At 39.4% G+C, this 24158-nt stretch overlaps 1 protein-coding gene across 8 annotated transcripts in view; it reads left to right on the top strand.

The window, feature by feature from the left end:
- Positions 1 to 8531: 8531 nt before the first annotated feature.
- Positions 8532 to 24158, top strand: part of Cast (calpastatin) — a 102404-nt gene continuing 86777 nt past the window's right edge. For 4 of the 8 annotated variants that reach the window (XM_087616406.1, XM_087616404.1, XM_087616403.1 and 1 more), the window contains exons 1-2: positions 9265 to 9405; positions 21575 to 21637. In XM_087616406.1, the coding sequence (XP_087472532.1) occupies positions 9376 to 9405; positions 21575 to 21637 (93 nt within the window). In that variant the 5' untranslated portion in view covers positions 9265 to 9375. 8 annotated transcript variants of the gene reach the window in all.

The raw sequence follows: 24158 nt of genomic DNA, 5'->3' as shown, positions 1-24158 counted from the left end.
TCTACTTATCTTCAATTACAAGCTTGGATCTGGCTCTGCTGCAAGGCAAGATATCGAGATTAGTCAGCCTGAAGTCTATTAACTCTCCCTGGGAGGTCTGTCCCAACTCTGAAGATAGAAGATAAACTGAGGTAGAGAGTAGTATCTCTCTGGAACCTGTAAGAATATAGTCCAGGCACTTGCTCTTTAATCTGTGAAATAATGGCTGATGGAAGGGCAGTAACAGAGGAAGCCTGGTGAGTCTTCTGAGAGATGCTTCTCCAGCATTCAGCTAGACTAGTTCAGATCCTTGTCTTATTTCGGGTGTTGTGTTGTCCAGTCACCTTTCTGAAACCCGTGAAACTACAAGAAAGGGTCCCATGCAGTGTGTTCATTTGGCAAATGTGCAATAATCAGCTTTTGGAATACAATCCTTGTGACCACCACTTCTGTTTCCACCTTTTCTTGTTTAAGGGACCCTTCACTCACTATACTTTATATTTTGCATTGCACTATGCTAAGATAGACAAGATGCCCATATATGCAAAGAGTGCATGTCAAAGAACAATCTCAAACAGTGACCAACATCTCATTTCTTATGTGAGTTTGGCGGACTGCTGAGTATCAGGATTGTCCATGAACACTTAAGGATGCTTCAAATAGGAGTCACTTAACCATTGGGTTTCCTTTTGTGGGTGTGCCTGATTATATCAGTAGACAAATTTATAATTAAGGACTATATCTTTTTTAGTTCTGTTTCATGACTCTCCTCCAGAGTTTTAATTGTACACTATTTGGTGCATAGAATAAATGAAATTATATCAATTATCTTTTCTTAAAGATAGTCCCTGTCACCCATTCATTGCATATTCTCCCTGAACTGTGTTATTCTTACACTGTGAATATTCTAATTACAGGTGTAGGTTGGAAATCACTTGTAATTTTCAAATTTTTACAAGAAAGGTCAAACATTCTGCCCAGTGTTGGGAAAGATTTAGTGTTGGTCTACCTTGCACGACCTGAGTGTTGTCTTCTTAGAGCCCTAAGACAGTGGTTGTCTGGTTCCCAGATGGCCATGGAAAGAAAAATTCTGTATAGAAAAAGGATATAGTCTTTAGACTAAGGTAAAAAAAAATAGATTTGATTCACAGTCCTAAGAGTTAGTTGTGAGACTACCTAGTGAACCTCTCTGAGATTCAATATATTTTTTTATAAGTTGAGTCTGTTAATTAGAGCTGTTATTTTAACCTATATCACAGAGAAATTCTAGGTTAATGAAGAGATTTTTCGTGTCTTTTTTCCCCTTCTCTTCCATGGGGAATGAGTTTAAATCAAAAAGGAAAATTATAAATTATTACAGATAAAAGGAATAGGACATGGAACAATTGCAGACATAAGATCTTAGTACATTCTTACACATGGAAGGTAGGAAGGGAGCAATGGAAATGATCTCTTATAGAGTGGAGAAAGATGGACTGTGACAGAACAGAGCCAGAGGCAATGCCAGTCTGAGGACTCCACAGGCTGAAAAGAGGAGGCTTTACAGCTCGTGGTCAATGTCTCAGGTAACCTTACTCCACACAGCACAGTAAGTACACCACTTCAATATTTAGAAGAGTAAGAGTTCACAACAAAGCAGACAGTGCAGAAGAATAAGATATTAGAGAATCTATAAAGCATATAAGTGTCTGCCTAGTAGAAGTTCTAAAAAGAGACAACAAAACCAAGAAGGTACAATCCCACAGTGAATATGTACACACTTGGCAGGCACATCACTGGCATTTTGACACAAAACATTCTAGAGATACAAGGAGTCCCCTTTACAGTGCCATAGAGTGCTATGAGCCCTCATCTCACTACATGTTTCTTCGGGAAACTCTGACTATTGTTGAGGAGTACAGGCCACAACAGGTTTTTGCTTGATTCACATAGCTGGCATGAGGAGAACTAAGTCAACAGTAGTTTCTCTCCAGTGTCATATTGTCCCATTTTTTCATTTTGTTCATTATAAAATTATGTATAGATAAAATATTATGTATAGATTACCTATACATATTATTACCCATGTTTGATTATGTGAGAAAAGAATATATTGACATATTAATGAACAAATACTTAAGTTTCAAACAAGAAAATAGAATTTCAAATTTCAAGCACAACTCTAATTATCTGATTTGATCTAGTCCCTTGAGAAAAAAGCTTTCCTAATTCTCTTTACATTCATCTCTAAATCTGTAGTGTAAATTTGAAGAAACAATAAATACTGTTTTGAATGAGATCTTTTCTTTCTTTGCCTCCATTTATTCTCTAACACAATGTAGTCATGTATGTGTCAGAGAGACACATTAATTACCTGGGTTTATCACTGGCATTCTGTCCATATATGCAAATACAACACACATACAAGATTATGTATGAAATAGATTGTATGCTTTTGGAATCTGCATTGAATCTAATTAACAAATATAATGTGCCTAAATCCCCAGGGTTTTGTTAACAGCATGGATGATTTGGTTTTCTTCATAATTAGAGGACCACGATGTCACAATAAGAAGGTGAAAATATCCCAGGAAAGTCTGGTTCTTTCTAGTATCTGGTAGCAGGAAGACATGAATTAGTCTTTCCAAGTCAGATTCTGTAATCCTTGGAGGCCATACTGAAGGCTCTCAACTTGTTTCTTCTTGGCACCTAGCAACCATCAAGACAATAAATCCTGGGATGGGCTGACTCAAGTAGCCCTCTTTGGATAATGGCCTAGCAAAGACACTGATTTTAAAGAGTGGAACTCTTTCCAGAGTTCCATACCTCAGGGAATGTAAAATTACAAGCTTCAGAAAACTTACCAAAGAAGGCAAACACATAGACAGAAGGCTCATGTGACTTCCTAATGAGCAGAAAGTACTAGATTTCTCTTGTGGTTTCCAGACATGTATTTGTAACTTTGTTTTGTGTTACTACCATTGGCCAAACCTAGAAATAGAATTTTTATGTATCTTTATGTTCTATTAGTTTTAGCAATTCATACCTGCAGTGTTGTTTCTGTAATCCTAGAGGATAATATTAACCACATGGCTACACTGTGAATCAAATTTTTCTTCAGTGACCCCCACCTGCCAAGGCAAATGCAAACATCATTGCAGAAAGAGGGGAAATCTAATTAACTGGGCAATATTTTCATTCCTAGTACTCCATGATGAAGCAGTCTGACAACACACTTCTGCAATGTGTATTCACTCCTCCATTTTATTTGCTAAATTTTATGGCACTGTGTAATAATAATATAATAGTATAATAGATGGGACAAGCCATTCTGATAATCTTCCAGCAGTAAGAGAATCATTTCCAGGAGACAGATCTTAACTGTTAGCCTATTTTTGGAGTTGCTATCTTCTCACTAATAATTATAGTTAGTAATTGGTTGTTCCAAGTATATTCAAGGGTCAGCTCCTGATCTCCAGACTCAGCCCCAGACATCTGATGGACCAACCTCTCCCTTTGCTTTTCATCTCACTTTCCTCAAGTGTCCATTCCAAGAGGACTCTTATGAAGAAGATCCAAACTGTTCTTTTTGATCCACAGAAACAAGAAGCAGGGAGTTTTGCCATTAAAAGAAGAGCTCGTGAAAATAGTTTGCAGGCATTTTTGTTTTGTTTTTGATCCAGAGCAAAGCTGAGCATAACTCATGAAAGGACTCAGCTGTAGGTACTGTATGACTCAAGTTCTTGTTTGGCCACAGTGCCAATCAAAAACTGCTTTTTGTCATTATCTTTCTTCTTCCTTTACTTTTCTGTATCAATTCCTTTCTCTGCATTTATTATATGATATGATCACAGTTTGAGTGGGTGACCTGAGAAGCATAATTCTCAAAGGAAGACACTTTCTTCTCTCTTATGCATAGATTTTACCAGTGAAACCACGCTTTGGGGGAATTTAGTATATGCCTATTGCATGAGGAGAAATGGTGAGCAATGTACCTGTTTTGCAATTAGCCTGTCTATTCATGAAGACTCTTTTATTTTATTTTCTGTCAGGAAACAATAAGACACTACATGTCACCTTACAAGGTCCAAGATTTCTGGTAGTGCTTCTTTTATAGGGATCTGAGTTGGTATAGAAATAAGCACTTCCCAAAGGGACTTCCAGGACATTGTGTGCCTCAAAAGGATTCTTTTTTTTTTCTTGATCGGTCAAAGATCTAAATTATAATTTTTAAAGCATTAGTTCACATGTATAACATACATTCATTTATTGAACAATACTTTGCGGTTGGATTAAAACATGACTAAGACCAAAAAAGACCTTGTTACATTGGAACTTGTATCCTAATAAAAGCAGACAAATATGAACTTTTTAGAAGGTATATAAATTAGATTAATTTTAGATAGTAGTATGTGTTACAAAGAAAATAAAACTCAATAACGGTATAAGAAAGTGACCAGAAACAGGGTATACCTGTTACAGGTAGAGTGTTTGTGATGGCTTGAATAAGAATGCTCCAATAGGTTCATAGATTCGAATGCTTGGTCACCTGGTAGTGGCCTAATTGGAGTAAGTGTGTTTCTTTTTTTTTTTTTTTTTATTAACTTGAGTATTTCTTATATACATTTCGAGTGTTATTCCCTTTCCCGGTTTCCGGGCAAACATCCCCCACCCCCTCCCCTTCTTTATGGGTGTTCCCCTCCCCATCCTCCCCCCCTTGCCGCCCTCCCCCCAACAATCTAGTTCACTGGGGGTTCAGTCTTAGCAGGACCCAGGGCTTCCCCTTCCACTGGTGCTCTTACTAGGATATTCATTGCTACTTATGAGGTCAGAGTCCAGGGTCAGTCCATGTATAGTCTTTAGGTAGTGACTTAGTCCCTGGAAGCTCTGGTTGCTTGGCATTGTTGTACATATGGGGTCTCGAGCCCCTTCAAGCTCTTCCAGTTCTTTCTCTGATTCCTTCAACGGGGGTCCCATTCTCAGTTCAGTGGTTTGCTGCTGGCATTCGCCTCTGTATTTGCTGTATTCTGGCTGTGTCTCTCAGGAGAGATCTACATCCTGCTCCTGTCAGCCTGCACTTCTTTGCTTCATCGATCTTGTCTAATTGGGTGGCTGTATATGTATGGGCCACATGTGGGGCAGGCGCTGAATGGGTGTTCCTTCTGTGTCTGTTTTAATCTTTGCCCCTCTATTCCCTGCCAAGGGTATTCTTGTTCCCCTTTTAAAGAAGGAGTGAAGCATTCACATTTTGATCATCCGTTTTGAGTTTCATTTGTTCTAGGCATCTAGGGTAATTCAAGCAGTGGCTAATAGCCACTTATCAATGAGTGCATACCATGTGTGTTTTTCTGTCATTGGGTTAGCTCACTCAGGATGATATTTTCCAGTGCCATCCATTTGCCTACGAATTTCATAAAGTCATTGTTTTTGATAGCTGAGTAATATTCCATTGTATAGATGTACCACATTTTCTGTATCCATTCCTCTGTTGAAGGGCATCTGGGTTCTTTCCAGCTTCTGACTATTATAAATAAGGCTGCTATGAACATAGTGGAGCACGTGTCTTTTTTATGTGTTGGGGCATCTTTTGGGTATATGCCCAAGAGAGGTATAGCTGGATCCTCAGGCAGTTCAATGTCCAATTTTCTGAGGAACCTCCAGACTGATTTCCAGAATGGTTGTACCAGTCTGCAATCCCACCAACAATGGAGGAGTGTTCCTCTTTCTCCGCATCCTCACCAGCATCTGCTGTCACCTGAGTTTTTGATCTTACCCATTCTCACTGGTGTGAGGTGAAATCTCAGGGTTGTTTTGATTTGCATTTCCCTTATGACTAAAGATGGTGAACATTTCTTTAGGTGTTTCTCAGCCATTTGGCATTCCTCAGCTGTGAATTTTAGGGTTATTTGTCTCCCTGCGGTCTAACTTCTTGAGTTCTTTGTATATCTCAAAAGGATTCTTATTTTTACCTGCTCTCTGAATTGAAAAACAAACAGACAAACAAAACAAAAACGGATTCTTAGCTGTCAGATTCCACAGGACTCTTCCTTGCCTCTTGTAACTTTTGGACTAGATATACATATCTTGGGCCAACCTAATCTTTGAGAAGTACTCCTTGTCTTGGCTTCTGGAGTCTAATACTCTATCAGTTTCCTTCTGCTCCTGCAGTTCCCTCTCAGCTCCTTTATTTCTTTCTTGATTTCATTTTACCCATTTCCTAATAAAAGTGGAAGGTTTCTGAATCAGAGAGGATGAAAAGGATGTAAAAGATGAAGTCTGCCTATAGAGGATCTCAACTCTTTGGCATCAAGCACATGATAAAGGAACAAATCAGAGGAGGCTCTCTCCTGGGTTGACCACCAGTCCCTCCAGAAAGGCAATATGCCCCTTGTTGGGATCCTACAGCGCTCCTTGGAAGATTTCTTCATGACTGAGTGTTCTGTTTGTTTGTTTGTTTGTTTATCTTTTTTTAAAATTAACTTGAGTATTTCTTATATACATTTCAAGTGTTATTCCCTTTCCCGGTTTCCGGGCAAACATCCCCCCAATCCCTCCCCCTCCCCTTCTTTATGGGTGTTCCCTTCCCCACCCTCCCCCCATTGCTGCCCTCCCCCCAACAATCTAGTTCACTGGGGGTTCAGTCTTAGCAGGACCCAGGGCTTCCCCTTCCACTGGTGCTCTTATTAGGATATTCATTGCTACCTATGAGGTCAGAGTCCACGGCTTAGCATAGGTCTCTAATACCTCCTTGTATCAAGAACCTGGTGCTAGATTTTTTTTTTTAAGGATAAATAGTTGCAATATCCACAGACATTGTTATAGGAAATGCTGCCTCTATCTGTGCAGGGATTCTCTAAGATCCCCAAATGTGAAGACCTTCCTTTCATGGTTTCAGTAACTCTCAGTTACAAAGCAAAATACTTCAACTTCTGACATTAGTTTTTACTCATAGCCATTAATGTGCTGGGAAACAGTGTTTGACTTAAATACTGAGTCAAGCAAAACCTGAGAAATAGCATTGTTAAGCTTTATGGATTTTCATAACTTGTGGCAAATTGTAGTCAGTAAGTTATAGAATGCCAAATAGATCTGTTGATCTGAACGGAGACCCTCAGCTTCATAAGACAAAAAGATGAGAGTGTTCCCTTTATTTCCTGCAGTGTCTCTTCTCTTCCTGTCCACACTGTACCAACACCCTCTACATTTCTCTTTTCTTGTCTATAATCAACAGTACCCATGAAACACCACATTCCAGAAGCACATTTGTCTTTATTTACATACTGTATATTTCCCATTGCCACCCAATCAATCACCAACTAAATCCAAATAACTTGTAAGTTCCTGGGTCCCAGGGGAGTCCCAAGTTTAGTCTTTGCATATCCTTCTCTCTACTATTCCTCCCATAGGGCTTTACATAGAAGACTCTCAATGAATGCAAAATTAACTGGTTTAAATTCAATTTTTAAATATTCTGCTGAAAAACATAAGACTTTTTTTTTCAGTCTAACGATTTTCCCTATTTTGGATGTAAATGATGCATGCCACCAACCAATCTTTGCTAATGACAGTTTGTACACCAAAATGTTTCAATTTATGTATGCATTCTTGCACTGCTACCTATCTTTTGAAATATTGGTGACATTATACATAGAGCACTTCACGAAGAAATGCATAAAATCCAAGAACATTGCTAATTAATTTGTGAGAAGTTGAGAGATATCCCTAAAATTGAAGGGGCACTGGACAACCATAATTCTGTTCTGCCAAGCTCCTTATAGCATGGCAAATCTTGCTCTGTAATGGGGCTTCTCTCTTGTCATCTGTCTAAAACCTAGCTCTCTAGCATGTTGACGAAAAACCACAAATCACAATGCTATTGTGGTGGCACAGGCTTTTTTTGTGGCTGGCACTAGTCAGCAGTATCTGCAGGCTGACAAACCCTTTGGATGAGTACTCAAAAAGATTGTTAAATTTCACTTCCAGCCCCAAACCAGGAAGTACTGCCTAAAATGAAGCCAAGTCAAAAGCAATTCAACATCAGAAATGTAGGCTCCAGAAAAGGAGATGACTTTAAAGTCCGTGATTGTCTGCTGATTTGGATTAGAGCAGGCAGGCTAGCTTCTGCTTGTAAACCATTAGTACACTTACAGAATTGCCTATATAAATAATCAAATACAGGACATAGCACACTCAGAAGTACACAAACACTGAGAGACCAATTTCTTCTCAAGATCCTTTCTCTTATCTTTAGTTCGGATTTAGGCTAGAGTTGAATTAGTGACAGATTGCAGAAAAGTGTCTAATTCTCCAAATTCTTAGGAAAGGAAGTCTAGACCACGCCCCAGTTTAGCTCTCTGGTTACACAATGTCTAGATTGGTCTGGACAAGTCCACCCGGGAACTGCAACCTCCAGCTTCCCCAATTTGTGATCCACTGAGAACCCTGCAGTTTTGGGGCCAGTCTGGGGAGGGTCTTGTGTACGAACCCTGAGCAGAGGGCGTTAAACTGCAGTTCAGGGTTGCTGACAAATTGGGCAGCGAGCGGCCCACAGGAAGAGGAGGGCCTAACCGGGCGAGGGGGAGCTGGCCCGGGCTCAGGGCTGGGTCGGAAAAGCTGCCTCACTGCGCCGTTCCGCTCCACCGCCCCGAGCTCTGGCCTGGGCCTCCCGTACAATTTCTCTGCGCTTTCCCAGAGGCTGCACTCGCAGCAGTTTCACCAAATAATGTCCCGGCCCGGCCCGAAGCCCGCCGCCTCTTCCAGGCCCCGGCGCGGGGCGGCAGCTAGCCACACCCAGGAGGTGAGTAGTACTCCGAACCGAGCCGCGGGGCAAGCGGCAGGGGGCCGTAGTCCAGGAGTGCCTCGCAGCAGTTCTGGGGCGTTGCCCCTCCTTGGCACCTTCCAGATAGGAAAAGGATCAGAGCTCTGTGACTGCGGGCAAGCAGGTGGCCCCAGGCTCTTTAAATTTGGTAGTGTCACGAGTTGGGTGGAGGGGCTCTTGGAGCAACACGGGCTAGTGAGACCAAGGCAGTGCACAAGGCATGGAAGCAGAATAAAGTATACTCCGGACTTTCGGAGTGAGTGGGCTCGTACGGCACGGCAGAGGGCCTCTGCCCTCCATGTGAAGTCACCCCCCACCCCCACCCTCACACACTTTCCATGTAGGGAGTGGCGGCTGAAGAACTGACACACACCTCTTTCCTAATTAGCCAGATCGGACAGGGCGGGACCACGCTAGCTGTGGGCGGGTCCTATCGCTCCTTTCCCTTGTGCCCTCCCACCGGGCAGCTGCGTAACACCCTGTGCCCTGTCAGAAAGGTCCCAGCCAGGCAGAGAGTCGTAGTGGTGCCACCAGCACCTCACTCTTCGTCCTGGACAGCTTCCCAGCAGCGCGGCTCGGAGCACGTCAGGGTTGTCGCCATGGCATTCGCAAACTGGTGGTACAAGACGGTAAATAGAAGGGACCGAGCTTGGGCAGCACTGGGAAGGGAGTGTATTTACCTCGCCCCACTGGCAGGTTGAGGAAATATGGCATGAAGTTGGAGGGCCAAGGGTGAGACCGGGTGAGAACTCCTTGCAGACCTTCTGGTTAAGCTCGGGCAGAAGCTGGAGGCTCTCCCTTCCGTGGTATGCGGACGCATACTGGGCGGTACAGTCTGGGCAGCGAGGTGCACCAGGCTCAGCTCGCATTCCCAAATTGAATGGACAGCAATCCTTAATTTCTGCCCTTTGAAACACTTACCTGGATACATAGAAAAGAAGCACTGAAGCCCAGGTTTAGTTTTTCGACTGCTAAGTAAAGATAAAAACTTACAAAGAATGGTGGGTGAAGCAGTTTCAAACTCGAAAGAGGAGGATGGGGAATGGAAAAGAAGAAAAGATCAGAGAACAATTGTGATCAATTAATACTCTGGCGGGAAGGGGGATGGGGGAGAGAGAGAGAAATGAGTATATGTCACTACTCTGTATTACTTTGCAAGAGGACAAACGTGTTCCATTTGGTTAGTGGTTAGTCTGTCCTACCAAGTATGTGTTATACCCAGTCAAACTGGAACTTGTAATGTTTTGAAACCAGGAAGCATGGTTTTTACATTACATTTAAAAAAGAAAAAACAACAACAAAAACAAAAGTTTCCAACCCTTTGTTGACAGAGAGTCATGAGGTGATTTATGGTGAGAATTTCAAAATCTTAGGTCCACCTTCTCAGGAGGTGGTATGGACAAAGTAAAGATGCAGTAATCAGATAATCTTTGCATCTACAAACTTTGGGTTAGAATTAGAAAATAGGCATTGAGAACTGATTGATCATCTAAGTGTGCTAGCCTTCAAGTGCACTGTAGAGTTCTTAACTCAAGTGGCAATGATTTCAATGTGTGAGTCTTTATGTTTTCATATCTGTCAAATACCAAATATTTACATAAGGACTATTCAGCAGTAGACATGCCACATATGTGTTTTCAGTGATGTTTCTTCATGAATGTTCTCCCTTACACTTTTCTGTGCTGTTTAAATGTATAGTTTTATTAATTTGCTGAGAGCGTATGTTTGCATTGAGTCATGATTGTCCCAGAATTCTTATCAAAATGCACCCATTAAATTATCTGCAAATATGGGTGGCAGGTGTTCAACTAACATCAGATTTCTCTGTCCAAGCTTGGCGTTGTCTAAAGGAAATTGTGCCAGCTACTTAGATGAAGATAGCTTAGATCTTTGCTTTTAATACCTACTGCACTGTGTGAGACACTTTGATATTTTTGCCCAAATTCCACTACAAGCCAGTTTGGGGATTATTATTTAAGACTTCTGCTTGTGCTAACTTTCTAGAACTTTCAGCATGCTTGTGATCAAGTTTTGACTTTTCTCCAGCAGAAAAGTACTATGATACCCAAAAGGGCTTTAAAAATTTGTAACAGTCCCATTAACAAAAATATTTTAAGAAGTCAAGTATGTTAATAACATTTTTGTTAACTGGCTCTATCCTAGGTGACATTTAAGTATGTAATCATGTGCTAAAAATGACAAGTCACCTCTTTTTGTGCTAATTACTCAAAAATCTGGCTGTGCAGTTATGTTATACTCACAGTATCTCCCAATTCCCATATTTCAGAGTTTCACTTGCCACTGTGGCTAGTGAAATAACACAGGCAGGAAAGCTCTAAGTGGCTTGTTCCTAATCTTCTTTTGTTTTTATTGTTGTTGTTTGTTTGTTTGTTTGTGTTTTTTACATTTCATTTTGAGAATGAAATATAGTACTTTCTCTCAACAATATACATATATAATTTGCCTCTTCAAGGCATGCAAAGTCTGCACAAATCTTTCTCCAATGCCAATTTTAACATATAGATACATATAAATGCATATGTTCTTATATTCTGTGCATATATAAAATATGTGTACATATTTTCATATGTGCAATGTATATATTAAGTAGTTTTGTTTATGTGCCTATGAATAAAAGTGTGCTGTTAAACCCTTTTATCACATATTCAGCCACCAATCAAAAATAATTTTTAAAAATTGAATCTTCATTGAACATGTATCAATTTCTTTTGTCATTATTCCCCAAGCAATATAATATAAAAATGTGGATATGCCTTAATATTGGGTATCATAGAGCACAGGAAGACAGTGAATAGTTTAGATGTGAACATGCTATTTCATACAAGCCATTTGAGCATCTGCAGGATTTGATTTCTCAAAACATTTCTAAAACCAGTTTCCGAAAGATACCAATGGAATTCTACACACACCGCACACACATCCTTGTAGAATACTTCTAGTGAGTCCTATAATTAGAATATCCTTAGTATCCTTAGTAAGATTCTTTAAATACTAAAAATAATATGAGTGATCTAACTTTATACAGAATAAAAGTAGAGTAATGCAAAGATATGTTCATTTAAGAGCATGCTACTTGTAAAGCCAACCAAGGAAACATAATATTGTACATTTTCACACTGATTACCATCTGAATATTTTTGATTGTAGTAAAAACCAACTTTATAAAATTTGTTAAAAAGCTACATTTAGAGAATATCTGATGAACATCATAATTATCAGAACTCAGTATACTTGGCTTACATAAATAATTAGATTCCTGACTCATATCTTGATTCTGTTACCTTGTGATAATTAAAGGTGTTTTTTAGTTTATTTAGATTTATAGCCCCAGTGAGAGCATAATCAAGGTACTCAGTCATTTGGAAGGCTCCACCATTGCAGCTAGACTGGCCAAAGTGTTGCAGACTACCCATGGCAAAACAGACAACTTGGTTGCAATAGATTTTCCGGGGGCAAGGGTGGAGGCAAAATTATGAGGTCTGCATAAAGGCTGTAGTATAGTATTTAAGGCAGCAAGAATGAAGAGGTCAAAGGTCACAATTTTTTGATTGGCAGTCCCTGAATGGAATATTTTTCCATTGCATAAAAGTTTTTTAAAATGAGTAACATATGATGATATTGCTCTTTAATCAGTTTTAAACCTTCTTAGAAAGTTAATTATATTATTCAAGTGGTTGGGTTGGAAACAAAGGGTAGTCATTGAGAGTCCAAGGTGGACAGACAACTGGTAGTTAGTTCTAAGCAGGTTATTTCAGCATCAGCAGGGTGTCTCAGTCAGACTTCCATTTTCTCACTTTGGAATACTTTCAAGATCTAAATCTTATTAGCATGGCAGTAAAGTTCTGTTCTTCAAGTTGTTTCATTTTCCTTTTATGAAAACTTATTAAGACTGTGACTACCGTGAATTGGAAAAGAGTCTCATCAGTTAAGAAAACATTTTAAAACTGTTCCATCCAGTGGAGATGGAGAACCAGTTAATTCAGTCGGGGTGTGTGTGTGTGTGTGTGTGTGTGTGTGTGTGTGTGTGTGTGTGTGTTTTGGTGTGGGGGTGGAGGGCAGTCAGTATGCCACAATGTACATGTGGAGACCAGAGAACAGCTGGTGCACACAGTCCTCTCCTACCTGCGACGTGGGTTCCAGGAGTCAAATTCAGCTGTCAGGCTTTGTTTGGCACCAAGTGCCTTTTCCTACAGAGAATCTCATTGTCCATATTCTCTTATAATATTTATTTTGTCTCCATGACATCTAGATTGTAGGGGACACTCACTGATTTTTCTTTTTCATGGTTAATAAACCCTAGTAGCCTTTTCTGTGAGTTTTGACACTTTTCAGTTTTAAAACTAGAACAGCTATGATTTTACCTTTAAGTGACTCTAGCCAAACACTCTTGAGATAACAGTCACTTAAAATTTTCAAAACTTTTTTGTAGTAAAACTTTCCATATGAGCAGAAGAAAAATGGCATAATTAGCACCCACAAATCAACTGGCATCATTAATGATCAACATTGTGTCAGTGTATCTCCAGATCCCACTTCCACACAAAGGATTTAAATGAGTGTAAATTGTCAGTTTAAGTTACACATATAGCCAAGTTGTATGATGTTGAAAAGAATGGATTTTCATTCTCTGTGTGTTTTTCCCCTCTCTGGTGTAATCTGGGGTGAGACAAGCACAGTGATGAGATAGAACACTAAATAATTGCTTATCAGCAACCAAACTTTTGACTTAGAAAAATGAAACTTTCATATTTACATGTCATTTCATGAAATCAAACTGATGTCAAAGGGAAAAGAGCTATGAAACCAACTGTACTCTTTAAGGTCGGCTTTGTCTCTGTGGCTTACCTCTGTTCTTTACTGTTGGCTTTATTCTCTCTGACAATGCAGAAGGAAACATGGGCTTAGACAATTCTAAAATCTCATTCTTTCTGCAATAGTGTCTTTTTCAATATGTCTTGATAAAAGCTATTAGCCAGAGGAGGAAAACAGACTTGGACCAGTTTACACTTTAACACTGAAATATACTGAAAGGTTGAATTATTTACCCAAGATCACACAGCCTTTGAATTTCTATTCTATCAGTTTTTCACTGTCAGCTAAGAGATAGAAGTGATTCTAAGCATTTATGTCTGTGCAATGTAAGACAGGAAGCAGGTTACCCAGGCAACAGATAAGATTGGAAAAACCAACAGAAAATGACAAGGCAGCCAGACCTTAAAAGTTATGAGATCTGCAGTAGCCCTAGGCAGGAGGAGCTGTAGTGTTACCTTGTAAAAGCCAAAATGACAATACTTTTGGCCTACTATCCTGGAAAGGCCCCAAGATCAGAGAGAAGATCAATGTGTGTGTGTGTGTGTGTGTGTGTGTGTGTGTGTGTGTGTGTGTGTGTGTGTGTGTGTCCCACCTATTCATACCACTCTAGATCCTTGATCAGTGGTTCTCAACTTTCTTAACAATGCAGCCCTTTAATAGTTTTCTCATGTTATCTTGATTCCCCAACAATAATTTTGCTACTGATATGAATTGCTGCAGCCCTTAAATAGTTTCTCATGTTGTGTTGAATTCCCAACAATAATTTTGCTACTGATATGGATTGCAATGTAAATCTCTGTGTTTTTCGATGTTCTTTGGCATTCAGTGAAAGGGACCTTAGACCTCTCAAAGCGGTCACAACCTACAAATTGAGAACTGCTGCTCTAGGTTCTCACCCAACTAGTAGTTGCCTCTTATTGGCCAACCCCAGGTTGAGATTATTCATTCTGAGAAGCAGCCAGAGAATATCTCTGGTAAAACCACTGTGTAAGTGACAACCAAGTGATTAGAAGATATATTCTTTGGCTTGGACTTGGACCAGAAATGCCAGTGTGAAATAGGGCACTGAGCTTCCTCCTTAAGCAATCAGTTTTCCTAGGAGATACCCAGAACTACACAGCCTGCCTAGCCCTGGGAAACTCCCCAAGGGTACCAGCTCAGTTGGTGTTTTGAGAAGCAGTGATTTCTGTTATAGTATCCATGAGTCTCCTTTAGAAGCCATTGTTCCCAATCCTGAATGCACAATAGAAACAGCAAACAAATTATAGAAAACTATATTCACATCCTGACCTACACAGACACAGTCTAATGTCCTACTCTCTGGCACAAGTGTTTTCCAAAGCTTCGTGGCTGCTTGTAGCATAATTGGCAACCCTGCTAATCTAATTGGGTGCTTCTCTGTCTTCTGCAGGATGCTGAAAAGAGCCTTCCTCGAGAGTTTGTGACAATACTGATAGAGCTGAGCTGCATGTGCTGGGGAGATCGGGGCTCCTATGAAAACCTTGATCTTGTTTTAATTTTTCTGTCATGTCTCTGGACATGATTATGTGACCTATGTCCAAACTGATGGACAGTTTTCAAGTAACATTTTCAATTTTTATCAAACAACTTTGTTTGGACATCAAATTCATTAACCATGTAGTTTATTCCTGTATAAACTCAATATTTAAATTTTATTTCCAGATTGAGGAAGTCAATCTTCCTAAAAGCAACTTTGTATCTGTTTTTTAATCCTTAATTTCAGAAGCACACTAGCTTTAAGCACTACTCTAATACTACTGGAATTGCTGGTGTTCTTCTTCCTTTTTAGGTAGACTTTTGTATTCTTCTGTGTATGGTATGCACCCTTGTCTGTGTGTGTATCTGTGTGTACCTTGATAAGTTAGGAAGGTCCCCAGATGTGGCAAAGCTCAAGTCCTTGTGACTTCTGACTCCTGATTTCTTAATAGGTTTATGGCTTTGCTGTGGAAAACATTTCTAGCATAAAACTGTCTTATGTCCTAGATATTTGTCCTTCCCAAATATCTGGGTAGAAAGAATTTGGATAATTATTCCTTTTTGACATAAGATAGGAAAGCTCTTCTTCTGAATTCTCCCAACCATCCACCTGCCACTGAACTCTTATAGCTAGTCACATTAGCCACTTGTATCTATCTACACCCTATGTGGTTTCCTGTCTGCTCTGCTTTAAGGCTGGCATTATGTCTTGCTTCTTTCTGCTTTGACATTTTCTCTGCTAGTCTACAACAGAACACATGTGTATTGAGCTTTGGTTAAATCTTTATAACAGATTGGTTTTAAACTAGGATCATGTTTTGCTTTCACGTTAGAGTGCTAGATTACTCTAAAGACTTGGTGCAAATCACACAATCCCAGCTAGGTTTTACATGTTTCTCTAGGACCCCATCTTTGACTGGACTGTAATCATTAAGTGGCATGACAAAGCCGAGCATTGACTTTCTTTACCCATAGATAGGACAACAGTGTCTGGTCCCTAGAGTCATTATGGAGAGAAAAGGGGGGCACATAGGGAGCTCCTGGCACTGGCACCAGATTCTTTTCCCTCACATATATAATCAAATCCATTAATAATATAGTCCATTCTCTCCTGGAATCTGTCATTGCTTCCCTCCCCATGCTTCTCTTCTCTGTGGCAACCTGTAGGTTCCTGAACTGGATCAATGTGATGTGTATCATCCCCATGAATTTGGTTCACCAACTTAATAGACTCAATTGTAGCCAGTTATTCCCAATGTAGGGAACTTGAATTTCAGTGAAAACATTTAACTACCTTAACATTATTAATAGATAGCTAAATATAGAATAAGCCCAAGCAACTATGAGGGCAATGATTAATCTATAAAATGACTGTTTAATACAAGAAAGCTAAATGTCAATAGGAAGTTCTTGATAATGTTCTTAGCATAATTATAACATTTGGCTTATACAGGGAACTGTGCTACATTTAATGAAGTGATTAGTGTTTGAAATGTCTAGTGTTTTCAATGTTTTTGCAATTTACTTTCTTTTTTATTAGTTATTTTGTTTGTTTTATTTCAAATGTTGTCCTCTTTCTTGGTCTCCCAACCACATTCCCCTTCCCTTTGCCTCTGAGAGGGTGCTTCCTCTCCCTACCCAGGTACCCACTTGTGACTGACTCATCCTTCTCACATTCCCCTTTGATGGGGCATCAAGGCTGTACAGGACCAGGTGCATCCCCTCCCACTGATGCCAGATAAGACAGTCCTCTGCTATATATGTACCAGGAGCCATGGACCCTCCCATGTATACTCTTTGGAGGTGGATTAGTCCCTGGGAAGTCTTGGGAGGTCCCGTTAGTTAATATTTTTCTTCCTATTGAGTTGCAGCTCCTTCAGTGCTTCCTCTAGCTCTTCCATTGGGGTCCCTGAACTCTGTGCAATGGTTGGCTGTGAGTGTCTGTACCTGTCTTAGTGAGATGCTGTTAGAGCCTCTCAGAGGACAGCCATGCTGGGGCTCCTGTCTGCAAGCACTTTTTGACATCAGCAATAGTGTCCAGATTTGGTGTCTGTGGATGGAATGGATCCCCAGGTAGGGCAGTCACTGGTTGGCCTTTCCTCCAGTTCTGCTCCATTTTTGTCCCTGTGTTTTCTTTAGACAGGAATGATTGTTGGTTAAAAATTTTGAGATGGGTTAGTGGCCCCATCCCTCAATTGGAGACCATGTGTATCTACTGGAGGTAGTCTCTTCAGGTTCTATCTCCCTGCTCTTAACAGTTTTGGCTAATGCCATCTCCATTGGGCCCTGGGAGCCTCTCCCATCCAGGCATCTTGGACTTTTTAGTGGTTCCCCTGTCCCTTATACTCCTCCTCCCTTGCACTACATCTTTCTATTCGTTCTCCTAGCTTTCTGGACTTCTGTCTTGTCTCTTCCCATACCTGATCCTGTCCCCTTTTTCCCTCCCTCTCCACTCCCCTGTCCCACTCAGGTCCCTCCCTCCTTCTACCTGCTGTGATTATTTTATTCCCCCTTCTAAGTGGGATTAAAACATCCACACATTGGCGTTTCTTCTTGTTATGCTTCATATGGTCTATAAGTTTTATCATGGGTATTCTGAGCTTTTTGGCTAATGACTGCTTATCAATGAGTACATACCATGTATGTCCCTTTGACACTTTTTTTGTCCTTTGTCACTAGGGTGATATTTTCTAGTTCCATCCATATGCCTGCAAAATTTGTGAAGTTGTCATTTTTAATAGCTGAGTAGTATATTAATTCTTCCATTGATGGACATCTGGGTTATTTCCAGTTTCTACCTATTATAATTAGGGCTGCTACAAACATAGTAGAGCATGTGTCCTTATTATATGTTGGAGCATCTTTTGGGTTTATTCCCCGTTGTGCTGGATGTCCACATCCTCGCCCTCATTTGCTGTCACCTGAGTTTTTGATCTTAGCCTTTCTGACTGATCTGAGGTGGAATCTCAGGGTTGTTTTTAATTGCATTTCCCTGATGACTAAGGATGTTGAACATTTCTTTAGGTGCTTCTCAGTCATTCTATATTCCTCAGTTGAGAATTCTTTGTTTACCCCTCCCCCTTTTTTATTTGATTCTCTAGAGTCTAACTTCTTGAGTTCTTTGTATATATTGGATATTAGCCCTCTTTCGGATGTAGGATTGGTAAAGATCTTTTTGCAATCTATTGGTTGTTGTTTTGACATATTGACAGTGTCCTTTGTCTTACTTTTCAGTTTCATGAAGTCCCATTTATCAATTTTTGATCTTAGAGCCTGAGCCACTGGTTCAGGAAATTTTCTTCTGTGCCGACATGTTCAAGGGTCTTTCCCATTTTGTCTTCTATTAGATTCAGTGTATCTGGTTTCATGTGGAGTTCCTTGATTCACTTGGACTTGAACTTTGTACATAAATAATTTTATTTGTGTGAATTATTGTTGATGAAAACCTTTCTATTCATTTAAAATGTAATTGTTTTGATATTAAAAATGTACCAATGCCTACAATACATTTTAAAGTTGAAGTTGTAACTTAGCATTTTCAAAAGCATTAATTAAATATGACTAACTCTCTGAAAATGTTATTTGGAATCTCCAAAACTTGGGGTGTCTTGTGTCTCTCCACAGAAGAAGCTAAATGCTTGGGTGGGAATTTACATTTAAAGTACCACAAGAAAACAACTTTTAAAATGGGGAAATTGCTATCACCATGCTTTTGGGCAGAGGTCGCTAGTGACTAGGTTCACACTTACCTGATAAGCCAGAAGCAGAGTGAGGGTTTGAGAAGGGAGACTTGTACTGGAAAGAGCAACTTAAGTTTTTCCACTTGTAGATTGAAATGTCATACAGAAAATGAACAGAGAATGAGCACTCAGAAAAGTGAACAGCCTCGGCAACACTGGGAGCCATGGCAGGAATACTGGGTATTATTCCTTCTTATTCTGAAAAAAAATATGAGGTTACAGAGAGCTTGTGAATGTGCTGTCCTTGTTCTGAAGTTTCTGAGTCTGTAAAGAGACAGAGTGGACAAATCTCATTGTTGTTTTGACCATGTCAAATACATTCTTCAAACTGAGTGGCTCTTTAGAAGTGGGAAAAGAAAAGTGTTCAGACAAAAATCAATCAGCCCTAAAGCCTAGGAAAAGTTGAGAGAGCTGGGTTTCAGCAGCAGGACAGCATGAGTTCACAGGCTGAACAAAGATAAAGAAATTACTGGATTGGCTACAGCTAGGCCTTTGTCCTATTTGGGTTATAATCTACCAGGGGCCCTCTAATTTTGTACCCAATCATCTAGCTGGCTTTTTGTAATTATCTGAGGTATTGAATATATATGAGTATATATTCAATTATAAATACAGTGTCCAGCTTCTGTCTTAGTACTCTAACAAGAATGTCCTACAGCGCTAACCTCAAGATAATGGATTCACGATTTGAGGAATCTATTCTCTAGCCCTTAGTCTTTATGAAAATCGATTGTAGCTTGTATTTAGTTCTAGTGTGCATGTGAGCTTTGTAGAATTACATATTTATTACATATTTGTTTGATAACTAAGACCCAGTCTGAACATGTTGCCCAGTCTGGTTCATGTTCCTGGATTCAAGTGATCTTCCACCTTAGCCTCCCCAGTAATCCTGCATCATCACACTTGGGTTATACATGGGCTTTTAAGTGGAGTTGTTTGGTTGTTTGCTTTTTTTTTTTTTAAGATTCATCAATTACTCAGTCAGTATTGATTGCTCTTAGTTTTAGATAAACAAACCCTTGACCTGGACACATAGTGATGCTAATCTCTACAGGAAATGTTTTTCATCCAACTCTTTCTTTTTTTTTTTTTTCTTTTTTCCTGAGCTGGGGACCAAACCCAGGGCCTTGTGCTCGCTAGGCAAGTGCTCTACCACTGAGCTAAATCCCCAACCCCTCATCCAACTCTTTCAATATGACTCATTTCAGTGGATTCCCTTCACTTATCCCTGTGAGTGCTTCCTAGTGGAGAAAGTTTGCATTCAGTAAAGCATTTCACTGAAAGTTATGCATACAAAATACAGTTAAGGAGTATTCCTGCCATGAGTTCTTATGTTTTGGTCATTTTCTTTTTCTTCTAATATATCTACTGATATGAGTAAGGGCAATATCGCCTAATGTTATCTTCCATGCTAATGTGGGAAACAACAGTCTTGAAGTAACAAACTTGCTTTGTAACTGTTGAACATTTAGTCACATGCATCCTAAACACCACCAGATTGCTATTATGCTTTATTTTCTCATTTTTTCAGTATCAAATAAGATAATGCAAAATTATTACTATCATCACTACTATTACTCTTCTTATTTGACATAACTTTTGTCTACCCATCCATGTTATAATTTTTGCCCTAGAAAATATGATATTACTTGGTTTATATTTTATTTTATTATTTTATGTTTATAAGTGTTTTATCTGTATGTCTATGCACCAAGTATAAGGCTAGTAACCAAACCAAGGTCCTCTGGAAGAGCAGCCAGTGCTCTTAACCACTGGAGCTGTTTCTAGCACCAATAATTTACTGGTTTCAGTAAAAACGATGAGGATTAAAACAAACAGAGAACCATCATTTGATTTACATTTGACTCCCTTGTCTTATTTTTCCCAGTGTCTATCATTTCTTACAGCATGTAAGAAATTAATAATCCTTTGTCTTCTCTTCCAAAGAGCATACAAATATTTCTCTCAAGATGATCAATAGACAAAACTGAATAGACTTATTTTACCTTATTTTCAAGGCAAATGAGCATATGACCTTCTTGAAGATCTGTGTTCTGCATAAAATACTTATATGTATCCCTATTATCTGGATAATCTATCCTTACTGTCTAGAAAAATAGTGATGATTCTACTCATGAACATAGTTAAAATGGAAAAACATAAATAGGAGCAGTTGGATGCATGGATTTTCCTTCACATTTTATCATTCTGTGTTGGTAAATATTGAATGGAAGAATTCTAAGAGAATTCAGAGCTGTTGGAACTTATGTTTGACCTAGAATGTTGTAGACCTCTGTCTTTATCACATGCAACCTGCTTGTGCCCATGCTAAACTGATGCTTAAGACATAGCATGGTCCTTAAAAGATCTCATCTGAGTGATAAGCAGATGTCTCCCAGACTTGTAATCAGAAACCTATGATATACAGAGGATGAGATGTCAAAATGGCATTACTGTCAAGCTTTGTATCTGGTTAATTATAGACTGATTTCCTGGCTCCAAAATTAATATCTGTCTGATCTGTCAGAGGGTTTTGAAATCCTCTGACAAATTGAGACTTCCCAGTATTCTCTAGGAAAACATCAAAGGGATGCTTGTTTCTTTTCATTTGTTTGTTTTGTTTTTTGTTTTTGCTGTTTCTTATGCGTTTAGCCTTTTGAATTAAAGAGGCAATTGTCTTAAATCGCTCTACTCTATTAAATATTATCTATTTTCTTTTATATTTTAGCATGTTAATGAAAAGAATATTGGATCATCTTCTAAACCAGCAGAAAAGAAAGGATCTGATGAGGTAATTTCTGCAATAGTTATTGCCATTTTCTTGGTGATGCTTTTAAAATTATGAATTCTGCTTTTCAATATTAATCAATAATGTAGTAAGGTGTACTTACTTGACTGTTGCAAATTTAGGGAATTTTTGTATGTCTTTATACTATTCTCTGTGTGTGTATGTGTGTTTGTGTGTAAATGTGAGTGCTATGGGTGTGCATATACCCATGTACCTAGGTGTAGATGTCAGAGGTCAGTTGCCTTCAACTGTTGTTCAGGGTCTCTGCTATTTCTGGTATGTACTTAAGGTTAGCTGATCCAGACATTTCCAGGGATTCTCCTCTCTCTGCCTCTCATCTCTCTGTAGAAGCCTGCAATTACACACACACACACACACACACACACACACACAGTATATATATATATATATATATATATCAAACTTTTCATGAGTTTTGGAGACTTGAACTCAAGTCTTCATGCTTGCACGGCAAGTTCTTTTACCTGTTGCATGTAGCTTTTGCTACTCTGCCTAATATCCGGGAATAGTCTACCAGCCCCCGCCCAAAGAATATTGAATCCACAGATGAAAAACACAGACACACATTGCCCAATTTCAACCTGCCTTATTGCTCAACTGCTAGGCACTACCAATATACTGTGGCTAGTGTGCTCTCTATTAATACTAATATAATTATTAATACTCTTAGCTCATCACTTCTCAACCTGCCCTAGCTTCAGTTGCTCAGTTGCCTCTAGTCCCAGCCCAAACTCCAACCTCCTGCCTGGAGAGAAGCATGGTAAACACTCCTTCTCTTTCCTCTCATTGTGCCTGATAGCTTGCCCATGGGGACCTGGGGAATTTCCGCCTATTCCTTCCACCTAGCAATTGGCCCATGACATCTTTACTGATAGATGAAGAACCAGTTGGGGAACAGTTGGGAATCAGAACCACTCCTACATTTACCCACTGAGCTACTTTCCCAGTCTTGAAAAACTTACCTTTAACTATGATTTGATTCAAGAATGTTAATGGGAAATCATGAAAATAAAATCTTCATAGTAATCCTCAGAGTGGAACCTTTTTAGACAATTTCAGTTTACAAACAGAGCTCAGTTTTGGATGTCTTCCTGTGACTTGGTAACTTTTGTTGGTGAGCATGGCAAATATAGAAGGAAGGTGAATGTAATGGCAGGAGGGGACATGTTTTCATGTGAGTGTACCATGATGGCCTAGGTTAATAGATCATTCAGGATTGGAAACAAAAGCAAGAGAACTATTTTTATCTGCATCAGTTCAGTTGAGACACTGAAAGAATAAATTTTCCTGTTTTGAGATGTGTGTGTGTGTGTGTGTGTATGTGTGTGTGTATGTGTGTGTGTGTATGTGTGTGTGTGTGTGTATGTGTGTGTGTGTGTGTATGTGTGTGTGTGTGTGTATGTGTGTGTGTATGTGTGTGTGTGTGTGTGTGTATGTGTGTGTGTGTATGTGTGTGTGTGTGTATGTGTGTGTGTGTATGTGTGTGTGTGTGTATGTGTGTGTGTATGTGTGTGTGTATGTGTGTGTGTGTGTGTATGTGTGTGTGTGTATGTGTGTGTGTGTGTGTGTATGTGTGTGTGTATGTGTGTGTGTGTGTGTGTGTGTGCTTTCTTCTTGTGAATTTATGCTTTGAGCTATTACTAGCTCCCCATTGTGAGCTACCAGTGCTGACCTAGTTCACTATGGAGGTATCCTGTGATAATTATGTTGTCCAAAGGGTACTGGGTTTGCATTTCTGTCTTGTTACCAATTTTTAGAGAATTGAATTTACTAAACCTTAAGGTTCTTTTGGAGAAGAGTTTATAGTTGTGGAAGTGGTTCGTGGCTAAGTTGTACACAAAAAATTTTAGGGAAGCATTGCACCCTGTCTTCTGCTATGGTGAATATTCTCAGTGGACCTCATCACTTTTACTTATAAGAAATTGTCTCACTTCCCATTATTAGTGACTATATGACCCAAAAGACTGGATATATAAAATGCATAAGTGGCTATCTTGTTTTTTGTTTTCATTATCAATATTGCACAGGTATTTTTATAAATTGACACTATGTTTCTGCTCATTACCTGCAGTTCTGGAACATTCAGTACGTAAGGAGGCTGTACTTATTTCTTGTCAACTTTCTACCTAAGTCTATAAAAATGTACTTCAGAGTATTTCTGTTTTTTTTTTAAGAATTATTTATTTATTTATTTTATGACTACACTGTAGCTGTCTTTAGTCACAACACAAGAGGGGATCAGATCCCATTACAGATGATTGTGAGCCACCATGTGGTTGCTGGGAATTGAACTCAGGACGTCTGGAAGGGCAGGCAGTGCTTTTAACTGCTGAGCCATCTCTCCAGCCCAAATATTTCTTTTTATTACATTTTAACATTTATTAAATGTGTGTGTGTGCTTGTGTGTGTGCGCGCGCGCACGTGTGTGTGTGTGTGTGTCTCTGTGTAGGTCACAGATATGACAGTGTGTGTATGGAGGTTAGCAGACAATTTTTTCAGAAGT

This window comes from Rattus norvegicus, chromosome 2, assembly GCF_021556685.1.
Source record: "Rattus norvegicus strain SHRSP/BbbUtx chromosome 2, alternate assembly SHRSP_T2T, whole genome shotgun sequence".
In the NCBI taxonomy this organism is placed as follows: domain Eukaryota; kingdom Metazoa; phylum Chordata; class Mammalia; order Rodentia; family Muridae; genus Rattus; species Rattus norvegicus.
The sequence above is the reverse complement of the archived record's forward strand: the minus strand, read 5'-3'. Positions and strand labels throughout refer to the sequence as shown.